Below are 13,173 nucleotides of genomic sequence, written 5' to 3'. Positions count from 1 at the left end.
ATATTAGTGATATTATAAAGAAAGAAACAACAGGTTTTAGCAGTCTGCTGAATATGTGCAGAGAAGGAGAGAGAAGAGAAGATGACCGCAAGGTTGCGAGCTGATGAGACAGGGAGGTTGAGAGTGTTATCCACAGAAATAAAGAATGGGGAAAGAGGAGAGGTTGGTTTATGGGGAAAGATAAGAAGCTCAGTCTTGGTTGTGTTTAGTTTCAGATGGTGGGGAGACATCCAGGCAGCAACGTCAGACAGGCAGGCTGATACTTTGGCCTGTATTCCTGCTGAGATTTCTGGTGTGGAGTGGTAGATCTGGGAGTCATCAGCGTAAAGGTGATATTGAAAACCATGGGATGAGATCAGAGTACCAAGGGAAGAAGTATAGATGGAGAGAAGAAGAGGTCCCAGGACAGATCCCTGATGTACACCAACTGATAGTGGGATAGAAGTGGAGTAGGATACACCAGAGTATACACTAAAAGTACGATGGGAGAGATAAATCCAAGTGAGGACAGCGTATCAAGGAGTAGGCTGTGATCAACAGTGTCAAAAGCAGCAGATCGAGAAAGATGAGGATAGAATAGAGACCTTTGGATCTGGCCAGGAACAGGTCACTGGAGAACTTTAGCGCTGTTTCAGTTGAATGAAGGGGGCGAAAGCCAGATTGAAGTGGATCAAGAATAGCTTGAGATGAAAGAAGATCAAGACAACTGTGGTGAACAGCATGTTCAAGTATCTTGGATAGGAAAGGGAGGGAAGGAGATGGGGCGATAGTTGGAAGGACAGGTAGGATCCAATGAAGGTTTTTTAAGGAGTGGTGTGACTACAGCATGTTTGAAGGCATCAAAAACAGTTGCGGTGGAAAGTGAAAGATTGAGGATATGACAGATAAAAGGGATGGCAGTAGGAGAGTTAGTGCTAACTAGATGGCTTGGAATAGGATCAGAGGAACAGGTGGTTAGTTTCAAGGAGGAAAGAAGATGTGTAGTTTTCTCTTCAGTGGTTTCAGAAAAGGAGGCAGGGGTAGGAGGGTTGAGAGAATGGACTAAGGGAATGAGAGATGGAGGTGTCTTGGTCGAGAATTCAAGTTTAATCTTGTGAACCTTGTCATGAAAGTACTCAGCCAGAGTCTAGTTCTCTCTAACAGCTTTACAGTGAAGAAACACCACCTGCTGGCCAAATAGGAGAAATACATTTCAGGAAATAATGCAGGAAAATCTACTATAATAAAACTCACCCTCAACGTTCTGAGGACACTGACGTCAGTGAAGCCAAGCCCTGACTTCCTTCAAAAGGTTCGAAGGTTCGTGGTGGTGAAGCCACCAAAATCGCTCCGGGCCCCGCCCTCGCGTCAAACGTCATGACGTTGGGGGCGGAGCAATGGCAGAACAATGAAGGGGTTGGCCGGGGAGGGGGTGATGGCGACGAAAACCTTGCTAGCGCCCGTTTCATTTGCTCTGAAACGGGCCTCTTTTACTAGTATCCAATACATTTTACAGGCTTAAAACACACTTTCTTCATAATTATACACTACTGTTAACATAGAGGGGCATCTTCGATATGATGTCCAAGTCCAATTGTAAACATTTTGCTGAAAACGTCTAAAATTCTCATCCTGAACATAGCAATTTTCAAACCGGAAAAAGTCTATTTTTTTTGTGTGTTTTGAAAATCACTATTTTCCAGATGTTTTTGTGCTCAATATGTATTTCTTTAGCTACCATTAAAAAAAAAAAGTCCTAACTGACCATACAGACATCCCTGTAGAGCAGATGTGCAGCCTAGTGATCAATGAAATGGACCTCGTATAGAGGGACCCTGGTACAAATCCCACCTTAACACCCTTATTTTGTATTGTGAACCCTCCCAGAGTACCTAAAAACCTGCTGTACCTAACTGTACACTACTACAAAATCCTTCAGGTCTGCAGGTGACTTTATAGGTACATTTAGTATTTTGTGGGTTTTGGAAAGCTTACAATTTTCACCACAAGTGTACTAGTTAGAGTAGGATATGGAATTGGGTCCCTTTCTGTACAGTCCACTGCACTGACCACTAGCCTACTCCTGGGAACAGCGTGCTGCTTTAATAGGAATGTTCATAATATCCAAAGTTGTCACAGAGCCTGGTATGTACTGTCACTATCGCACCTTTAGAGGGTGGGTGGGGGGTCAGTGACTGCAGGGGGGATTAAGTGGAGGTCATGCTTTAATCCCTCCAGTGGTCAGTTGGGCACCTTTTAATGATTTATTCATGATTGAAACAGGCCCAGATAAAAATATCCCATTTTTTGTACTAGATCTTTTAATCTTGTCCCATTATCCCTGTAAAGTCCAAATTGTGGGCCTGCTCAAAACACGCTACCAATGCACTCCCTTGTGATTTAGGTAAACTGCGGAGAAAACCATCTCAAATCTTGAATTTTGAAAATCACGATTTGGTCATTTTCCTGTTTAAAAAAAAAGCATTCATCTGCCACTTTGTGCCACTTTTGAGACGTTTTTCTCTTTTGAAAATTAGCACTATAGTAAAGATGATGGCAGATAAAGAACTGCACAGTCCATAGGTAGTCAAAGTTCACTCTGAATGTTATATTTCCTAGTCACTAAAATGTTTTAGAATTTTGTGGATGAGGACTGTCTCTTGAAACAACATTTACATAATCACATTGTATTCTGTACTTGTAATTTTTTAAAATCATATTCTTTTATGAAAGCTGATGTTAAAATTATAATCTCCATTTTTCTTGTTCCTTTTTTTTAGGACAAAATACAACTCAGATGGGGACTGGTACCTATTATGGACAAAGCTCAGGTTTTTATGGTCAGAATATCGTATCCAACACTAAACCAACGAACAAGTTTTTTCAGTGCAAATTCTGTGTGCGGTACTTCAGATCAAAAATACTCCTCATTGAGCATACCAGAAAAGTACATCATGGTCACACTGGAGGGAATCCATCAGGGTCTGCTGTAGATGGATCTGGAAATTACAATATCATGATGCATGATGGCTTTGGCAAGGTTTTCTCTTGCCAGTTTTGCACCTACAAATCACCAAGGCGAGCAAGAATTATTAAACATCAAAAAATGTACCATAAAAATAGTCTAAAAGAGACTTCTTTATCTGTTACTGTATCTGAGTCCACATCTTCGTCTGTTCCACTTCAAGAAGGATGCAAGGAACTTCCAGCAGAAGTAGTGGAGCGCAGTATTCTAGAGTCTATGGTTAAACCTCTAACAAAATCTAGAGGAAACTTTTGTTGTGAATGGTGTAGCTATCAAACTCCACGAAGGGAACGCTGGTGTGATCACATGATGAAAAAGCATCGTAGCATGGTCAAAATATTGTCAAGACTGAGACAGCAGGATGGTACAAATGTTTCAGATCAACAAAGCAAGCCTTCACAGAGTCCCTCCTCTAATGCTAGCTTCATGCCTTTAAATGCTGCAGGATGCGATATGTCCAATGCTAGCTTATCCAATATCAGAGGCTCTATGAGCAATTTGCTTCCTAGAGGCAATTCTACATCTTCCAAGTTTTCTTCTGTTTCTTATCCTCAGATGAATCCCAAATCACCTCACAACTCTAGTATGGGGAATATGACAGACAGATCTCCTTACGGAATGACTGATTTGAGAAATTCTTGTCCTGATATGGAAACTAGCAGTTTGCTAAATGATTCCAGTTCTGATGATGAACTTAATGACTTGGAAAGTGAAAATGGCTTGAATTCTGTAGACCATCAGAGTGCAGGAATTTCTGGAGAGCTACTGTTGGGGTCTGAAAGCAACAAATTACTGGAAACAAAAGGAATTCCATTTAGAAGATTTATGAATAGATTCCAGTGTCCCTTTTGCCCTTTCCTCACCATGCATCGGCGCAGTATCTCTCGGCATATAGAAAATATCCATCTCTCTGGAAAAACTTCTGTGTACAAATGTGATGAATGCCCATTTTCTTGCAAAAGTCCATTAAAACTTGGCGCACATCATAAACAGTTTCACACAGGTTCACCATCTGATTGGGATCCAGTGAACTCTCACAGTGAAAGCATTCCTTCTCTGAGTGACACTCCAGTATCTTATGAGGGTGTAAATGGCAGGAAGCCAGGAATAGTGATGGAGTCTCCCCAGCTGTCACCTCAGCAGCATCCATACAAATGCACAATATGTAACTACTCCACAACTACTTTGAAAGGTTTGCGAGTTCACCAGCAACACAAGCATTCCTTTTGTGACAATGTACCAAACTATATGGGACAGCAGACAAACCTTTTGCAAGACAGTGAGGCAGATCCCAGTGCTTCTTCCAGTACTGTGAAGAAAAGTCAAACTTCTATTCTTGGATTATCTTCTAAAAATAATTTTGTAGCTAAGGCCTCTAGGAAGATGTCAAATGACTTTCCCTTGGACTTATCACCAGTGAAAAAGAGAACTAGAATTGATGAGATAGCTAGCAACCTACAAAGTAAAATCAGTCAAACTAAACAACAAGAAGATTCTGTGATTAATGTTGAAGATGAGGAGGAGGAGGAGGAAGAAGAGGAGGAGGAGGAGGAGGAGGAAGAAGAAGAAGAAGAAGAAGAAGAAAATGAAGTGGAGATAGAAGTAGAATTGGACAGAGAAGAGGATCAAGGAGATCAACTGCTAGAGGCATCAGATTCATACACTCCACAGCAGATTTGGACAAGTAATCACAGTGCTCATCCGAAAGACCATAACTTCAGGGATGTATCACAAGATTATACATCTACCAATGGAGCAGAGATTGAGTTGACTTTATCAGAAGATGAGGATGATTTTTATTACAATTCTGGGAACTTCAAGGATCAACAAGAACAGAATGCATCAGGTTCTTGCAGCCAGTCTAGTGTGTATGGTGGAATTGATCAGACTAGTGAAAATGCTGAATTCAGTGAAGACTCTGAAAGACTGTACTACTGCAAACACTGTGATTTCAGCAACAAATCTGCCAGGAGTGTTAGCACTCATTATCAACGAATGCATCCCTATATCAAATTCAGCTTCAGGTATATCTTGGATCCCAATGACCACAGTGCAGTATACAGATGTCTAGAATGTTACATTGACTATACAAACTTTGAGGATCTGCAGCAACATTATGCTGAGCATCACCCAGAAGCAATGAATGTGCTTAATTTTGATCAGTCTGACTTGATATATAGGTGTCGTTTTTGTTCTTACACTAGCCCAAATGTTAGAAGCCTTATGCCACATTACCAAAGAATGCACCCAACAGTGAAAATTAATAATGCGATGATATTCTCTAGCTATGTTGTTGAACAGCAAGAAGAATTAAATTCTGAATCCCAGACTCTCAGAGAAATTTTGAATTCTGCCCCCAAAAACATGTCCACATCAACACCAGTACCTCAGGGGGCAAATATGTCTTCAGCTTTTAACAAAAATGCTACAAAGCCTTTTGGTCCTGAAAGTGATAACCTCAAGGACTCTTCAGTTAATAGTGTTGTGGTTTATGACTGTGATGTATGCTCATTTGCAAGTCCAAATATGCATTCTGTTTTGGTGCATTACCAGAAAAAGCATCCTGAAGAGAAGGCTTCTTATTTTAGGATACAAAAAACAATGCGTGTGGTTTCTGTTGAAAGAGGTTCTGCCATTTCACAACTTGCTTATGATGCAGTTCGACCCATTTCTCCCAAAGTTTCTAACATGCCTTCACCTGCAGACTTGAATGCTGAGCTGTATTACTGCAAACACTGCTCATATAGCAATCGCTCTGTTGTTGGAGTGCTTGTCCACTATCAAAAAAGACACCCAGAAATCAAGGTTACTGCAAAATACATTCGACAAGCACCTCCCACAGCAGCAATGATGAGAAATGGAGAGGCATCACGTGTTGCTTCATCTAAAAAGCCAGCATCTACGCAACAAATGAAAAAGAGTGGTGTACCGACTCAGGAGAATGAAATGTTCTTCTGCCAGCATTGTGATTATGGAAATCAAACAGTCAAAGGGGTGCTAATTCACTATCAAAAGAAACACCGTGATTTTAAAGCGAATGCAGATATGATTCGACAGCACACAGCTACTATCAGAAGTCTCTGTGATAGGGGACAGAAAAAAACTACTGCCAGCATACATGCTTCTCCTCCCAGTGCTGAACGAGACAAAAGTAAGCTTCGAAGTCTCAAGTGTAGACATTGTTCTTATTCAACACCTTATTTTTATGCATTGAGAAAACATATGAAAAAAGATCATGCTAGTTTGAAAGCCACAGTCACTACAATTTTGCATTGGGCATTTTTGGATGGATTGATCGAGGAGGGCTATCACTGTGAGTGGTGCATCTATTCACACGCAGAGCCCAATGGTTTGCTCATACACTACCAAAGGAGACACCCAGAGCATTATGTTGACTACACCTACATGGCAACTAAGCTTTGGGCAGGGCCTGATTCCTCCTCTTCCCAGGTGACGCAGTCAGAGACAAGGACTTATAAATGTAGAGACTGTACTTTTGAAGCATCTTCCATTTGGGACATCACTAATCATTATCAGGCCTTTCATCCTTGGGCTATGAATGGTGATGAATCTGTATTGCTGGAAATCATAAAGGAGAAAAATGCTACTGATAAAGCTAGAACTCAGTCTGTAGAAGCTACTGCCCCCCGAGATAAGTCTCTGCATAAGGCAGTCTCAAATACTAATTCAGAAAAAGAGAGTCATGATAAATCAAGCCTTTCCCAAGAAAAGACTGTTCACCTGGCCACTCCAAATCCAGCAATATCCTCCTCTCCTTACCAGTGCACAGTTTGTCAGTCTGAGTATAATAACCTGCACGGCCTTCTAACTCACTATGGTAAAAAGCATCCTGGCATGAAAGTTAAAGCTGCCGATTTTGCTCAAGATATAGATATTAATCCAGGATCTGTGTATAAGTGCAGACATTGTCCATATATTAACACTCGCATCCATGGTGTTCTAACTCACTACCAGAAACGTCATCCTTCTATAAAGGTCACAGCAGAAGATTTTGTACATGATGTGGAACAATCCGTTGATATCTCTCAGAATGACATGGAAGAGACAAGTAGAGTTTTTAAGCAAGGATATGGTGCTTATAGGTGTAAACTGTGCCCCTACACCCATGGAACCCTTGAAAAACTAAAAGTTCACTATGAAAAATATCATGATCAGCCAGAGTTTGATATGCTTTCACAGTCGCCACCAAAAGAAACCGCTTCTGTTGAACCAGAGGTCATTTCTGAAGAAGAGTCTTCAGAGATCTTGGCATCAGATGAGGCAGTAGATACTCCTGTATCATCATCTTGCTATTCAGGTTCTCATTTAGTTTCACACACGGTGTTCAGGTGCCAGCTTTGCAAGTATTTCTGTTCTACCAGGAAGGGGATAGCAAGACACTACCGAATCAAACATAACAATGTCCGAGCACAACCAGAGGGTAAAAACAACCTTTTTAAATGTGCATTATGTACTTACACCAATCCTATTCGCAAAGGCCTTGCAGCACACTACCAAAAACGGCACGATATTGATGCATATTATACCCATTGTTTAGCAGCTTCCAGAACTGTTAGCGACAAGCCAAATAAAGTAGTCATTCCTTCCCCTCCAAAAGATGATTCTCCCCAATTAAGTGAGGAATTGAAGAAAGCGGTGGAAAAGAAAAAATGCTCATTGTGTTCTTTCCAGTCTTTCAGCAAAAAAGGTATAGTGTCCCATTATATGAAGCGTCATCCTGGTGTTTTCCCTAAGAGGCAGCATGAAAGTAAACTAGGTTGCTACTTCACACCTGTTTATGCTCAGGAGCATGAAGCCCAAAGGATGATGAAAAATAAAAATGACTTTGAACATTCTGAGGTAGAGGCTGAAACTAAGGAAGCCGAGTGGCTCCCTTTCAGATGTATAAAATGTTTCAAACTATCTTTCAGTACTGCTGAACTCCTGTGCATGCATTACACGGACCACCACAGTAAAGATTTGAGAAGGGACTTCACAATACTGGGTAGTACCACCCGCTCTCATAACAGTACCTTCCAGTGCAAGCACTGTGATAGCAAATTAAATAGCACGGAAGAGCTGACATCACACTTGAATAGTCACAACGAAGAATTCCAGAAGCGGGCCAAACGTCAAGAGAGAAGGAAGCAACTTTTGAGCAAGCAGAGATATACAGACAGTACATTTACAGATTTCAGAGCTGAACGGGTAAGTACATTATGAATCCCATCTCTTGCCAATGTAGGATTATTCTTGATGCTACTGCCATAAATCATATATTAGCAACCATCTTCTCTATGCTACTGCCCATAAATCATATATTAGCAACCAATGTACTGCCTGCTTACCAATAGGCTGATGAACCCAGTAAGTTGCTGATAACAACCTACATACTCAACGTTAATCTCCCAGTGAGACAGTTAAGCAGCAAACTAAACCTCAAGAGCCATATTAATATTTTCGTCTAATTATCTGCTTACATTTAGTAAAGTTTTAAAATACTGTATTGTAGAAGCTGCAGTAACACTGATGTAGATTAATCTTCCCTTTCTATACCTCAGACTCCTCATGATGGAATTGTATGAGGTATTTCACCTCCTAGCACTCTTGACGTACAATATTTTTAAATGTGGCTTTCATGTTATGATTGCTTTTTGAAATAAACGGCAAAGTGGTTTACATGTCACTAAAAATCCCAAAACAATAGATTACCATTAATACCTCCAGAACAATAATACTAGCATGACAGAATTTTGTGTTCAAATGTAGACTTCATTGAAGTTTTCCTTAACTACGAGCCAGTCATGTTGCTCTCGTTCCAAAATAAACATATATTAAAGACAATTTAATATAATAATATTTAGTATTTTTGGTGGGGAGGGGTTGTTCCAACTGAGTGAGTATTTTAGATTGGTGACATTTTTGTACAGTAATGTCATGTAGTGCATTTACCATTTGAGCCATGGAACCAGGCAGTCCTGCATAATCCCCTTAAACCAGAGCTTCCCAAACTGTGGGTCAGGACCCCAAATGAGGTCATAAAACTTAAGTTTGGGGTCATGACCTAGGTGGGCTCTCTATAGATGCATTATTCTGTACCTACAGGGGTCAAATAATTTTATTTGGCTGTAATCTTGGGGTCACAGCCACAAAAAGATTGGGAAGCACTGCCTTAAACCTTCATGGGTGGTTTTTAAAAGACTTATGATCAAAGTAAGGCAATGCTAGTACTTCCTTTACCCCAGGTACAATATTAGAAGCATTATACACGTCATATTTGGAAAAAATGCTTTTTCTTTTCTTTCCAAAATGGTGTTTGGGGCAGAATCTTTTGTATCCCACAAAAAAACCTTTTGCATTGAAAATTTCTAAAGACATATATATTAATTTTATTCAACCAGATGTTGGGTCACCTGGAAGACGTACCAAAGTCTTATAGGGAGAACCATGTCGTGGGGTACAGATGTAAATTTTGTATAGAGGTTCATCCAACTCTTCGAGCCATCTGTAATCATCTTCGCAAGCATGTGCAATATGGAAATGTGGTGAAAGATGCAGTGAAGGTGAGAATTTGAGAGCACTGTGTATGAAGCTACTTTGGTGAATTAAGTTACTTCCCTGATTAAATGTGCTTTACCATGACACATGATGGGAATTTCATTGTATAAAATGGAGTTAAGATTTTGGGAGAAGAAGTAATGATTTTGTTCTAGAAAGTAAGTTCCATCGCTTACTTGTGGGTGGTTTCTCACTTTGTTCTATATTCTCATCTTGGCTGGCTGCTGATTGTGCTCAAAACTAATTGGTGCTGCAACTCTGAAGACACATTACAAACACATTCAAGAATTACTCTGCAGGTTTTTCTTCCCTGGCGCAGGGCCAGTCACAAGCAGGAGACCCAGAGAGTTGTTTTGTTATGTCAGTTCTAAGTGGAGGTTTGAAGACTGAGTGTTCTGCTCTTGAGAAGTAATTTAGGATATTTATAACAGAAGTTTTTCTGTTCGATTTTGTATTAGAATAACAACAAAGTGTTCATATTCAAGTCTTTCCAATGTTTTTTTTTAGTTTGGACTTTCAAAGAGCCTAGAGCAGGATGCTAGGTAACAATTGCCATCCAGGAAAAGGATCTTGCAGTCATTATGGACAAAACCTTAAAATTCTCAGCTCATTATGTGACCAAAAACCTAACAGAAAATTAGGAGTTATTCAGGAAAAAAATGAATAAAACAGAATATTATGATGCATCTGTATCAATCCAAGATGCAACCTGATCTTGAGTGAGTGTTCAGTTCTTGTCACTACATCTAAAATAAAATACAATAGAATTAGAAAAAGTATGGAGAAGGACAACTAAAATAACTAAGGGGATGAAACAAGGCCTTTATGAAGAAAAGCTAATCAGATTAAGGTTCTTCATCTTGGAGAAGAGATTGCTGAAAGGAGATATAATAGAAGTATATAACATATTGAGTGAGATGGAACAGGTGGGGAAATGATTATTTACTTTTTCAAGACTAAGCAACAGTTTATAACATTACCAGGTAGCATGTTTAAAACAAACTGGAGGATTTTTTTTTTCTTGCAATGCAAAATCAGACTGTGGAATTTATAGCCAGAGGTATATGGTCAATGCATCTTACATGGCTAGGCTTAAAGAGAGGAGTTTCTGGAGGAAAAGACCAAAAACCATTTTTAACCTAGTAAAGTCATTCCTTATTGCTGGTTGTGAGCAACAAGGAATGGATCTGCTCTTTGGGATCCTGCTAGATACGTGACCTTGATTTTCCATTGTCAAAGACAGGGTGCTCTGACGCACTGTGCTACAACTTTTTTTTTTTTAAACATATGTTCCATATCATCAAGCTGATCAATCCATAGACTGGTGGGTTGTGTCCATCTACCAGCAGGTGGAGATAGAGAGCAAACTTTTGCCTCCCTATATGTGGTCATGTGCTGCCGGAAACTCCTCAGTATGTTCTCTATCTCAGCAGGTGGTGGTCACACACAGCAGCAGCTCTGGCTAGGCCTCCAAGCCTAATTTTTAGGTTTTGTTGAGCGCCTGGGGTTGAGGGCTCTTTTGAGCAAGTGCAAACCTGGTGGTGCCAGGTCCCTCCTTTTCTCCCCCCTCCCGCTGGCTCCGTTAAAAAAAAAAAAAAAAATTTTGAACGTCCTTAAAGGCGTTTATTTCGACGTTTATTTAAGCGTCTATTGCAGCTACTCACTGGGACACCAGGTCGTTACAACTCGGAGCGGACAGCAGGTAATTTTTACCTTTTTATAGCGGGCAGGGGGTTCCCCGATTCTTCTCCTCGTGGCATATGGCGTCGGAGGGCGAGGGCGCAAAGGGTCGCTCCCCGGGTCGCTTGAGCGCTTCTAGAGGGGATGCGGGGGTCTTAAAGCCTGATTCGCCCTTGATGGGTGACAGTTTCGTGACCGATGAATGTTCCGGTCCTTCCTCCGGCGTGGCGGTTTTTCCCGCCATAAACGCCCATCCCCCGCTCCTCGCCTCCGCCATCTTGGCCAGCCACGCGGCTCGGACGGCTTCTTCTTGGGCCGCCCTTGAGGTTGGAGACATTAATGCCATGAACGCCCTTAATTTGGGCGACGGCACAGAAGCGGCTAAAGTTAAGAGCCGTTCTTCCCGCGCGGCTCCTTCGCGGAGTTTTGCGCCGGACGCCATTTTGGATGCGCAGCCTGTCTCTCCCCCGCTATTGCGAGCGCCGGTTGAGGGTGCGTCTAGGGCTGTTGCCCAGGATGCGGAAGTGCACAGTCTGGGGGGTTTCTCCCCCGAGTTTGTTTTGCTGCTGCATCAGGCCTTCCTCATGCACAACGCTACCCCTGCTCCCTCGTCTGGTAAAGAGGTTGAGGTTCCCAGAGGTAAACGCCCTCGGGTTGATTCCCAGGCCATGGAGGAATTTGTCTCCTCCGATGTAGATGAGGGCAGCGTGTCTGAGGTCTCCCAACGGTCCTTTGCGGATTCCTTGGAGGAGACGGATCCCCGCTCGGATGGAGCGGATGACCCCTCTGCAGCGCGGCTTTTTAGCTCAGAGGATTTGCCCAACCTGTTAGTGCAGGCCATGGGCATTTTGAAGATTTCCTCTCCGGAGGACGTCTCTCCCTCAGCCCCTATTGGCTCTGCCATTATGCTGGGGACGAAGCGCCCGCCTAGAACCTTCCACGTGCATGATGCCATGCACACCTTAATTTCGGCTCAATGGGATGTCCCGGAAGCGAGCCTTAAAGTGGCTAGGGCTATGTCCCGCCTCTATCCTTTGCCTGAAAGTGAACGTGAGGCCTATCTGTGGCCTACCGTGGATTCTTTAATCACTGCAGTGACTAAGAAAACGGCGTTGCCGGTGGAAGGTGGCACGGCCCTAAAGGACGCCCAAGACAGAAGATTGGAGGCGGCCTTAAGGTCGTCCTTTGAGGCGGCTGCTTTAAGTTTGCAGGCCTCAGTTTGCGGCTCTTATGTGGCCAGGGCGTGCCTGACTATGGTGCAGCGGGCTTCCCCCTCGGATCATTCCTTGAGGGCTGATTGGCCGGCCCTGGAATCGGGCTTAGCCTATTTGGCAGACTTGCTGTATGATGTCTTGAGGGCCTCAGCTAAAGGCATGGCTCAGACAATCTCTGCGCGGCGGTGGCTTTGGCTGAAGCATTGGTCTGCTGACCACGCCTCTAAATCCCGCCTGGCTAGATTGCCTTTTAAAGGCAAGCTGCTCTTTGGGGTCGAGCTGGACAAAATCGTGACCGATCTCGGCACGTCTAAGGGCAAGAAGTTACCAGAGGTCAGGGCTCGGGCTAGTACTCGCCCAGGTACCTCCAGAGGACGGTTTCAGGAAGCCCGTCGGTACCGCCTGGGCAGGTCGGGCTCCTCTGCCCCCTCTTCCTTCAAGGGGAATTTCTCCCCCAAGCAGCATTCCTTTCGTAGAGACCGCCGTCCCGGAGGTGCTCCCTCCGGTCCTCCCCCAGGGTCTCGTACCCAATGACGGGGTCTGGGTCCACGCCCCAGTGCAGATTGGAGGATGGCTGTCCTCGTTTCTGGGCGAGTGGACCACAATAACTTCAGACGCTTGGGTGCTGGAAGTCATCAGAGACGGCTACAAGCTAGAGTTCTGCCGACCCTTAAGAGACGGGTTTGTACTCTCTCCCTGCAAGTCTCCGGTCAAAGC

General features: G+C 42.9%; 1 protein-coding gene across 6 annotated transcripts in view; it reads left to right on the top strand.

Annotated features, from left to right (window-relative positions):
* Window positions 1-13,173, top strand: part of ZNF462 (zinc finger protein 462) — a 717,470-nt gene that overhangs the window by 323,366 nt on the left and 380,931 nt on the right. For 5 of the 6 annotated variants that reach the window (XM_030194319.1, XM_030194316.1, XM_030194318.1 and 2 more), the window contains exons 4-5: window positions 2,760-8,212; window positions 9,406-9,567. In XM_030194319.1, coding sequence (XP_030050179.1) covers window positions 2,760-8,212; window positions 9,406-9,567 — 5,615 coding nt within the window. The remainder of the gene's footprint in view (window positions 1-2,759; window positions 8,213-9,405; window positions 9,568-13,173) is intronic. The other variant, XM_030194320.1, reaches the window with a different exon arrangement.

The sequence above is a fragment of the Microcaecilia unicolor genome, chromosome 2, assembly GCF_901765095.1.
Source record: "Microcaecilia unicolor chromosome 2, aMicUni1.1, whole genome shotgun sequence".
Lineage (NCBI taxonomy): Eukaryota > Metazoa > Chordata > Amphibia > Gymnophiona > Siphonopidae > Microcaecilia > Microcaecilia unicolor.
Note: the sequence above shows the minus strand (reverse complement) of the source record. Positions and strands in the feature narration are given on the sequence as shown.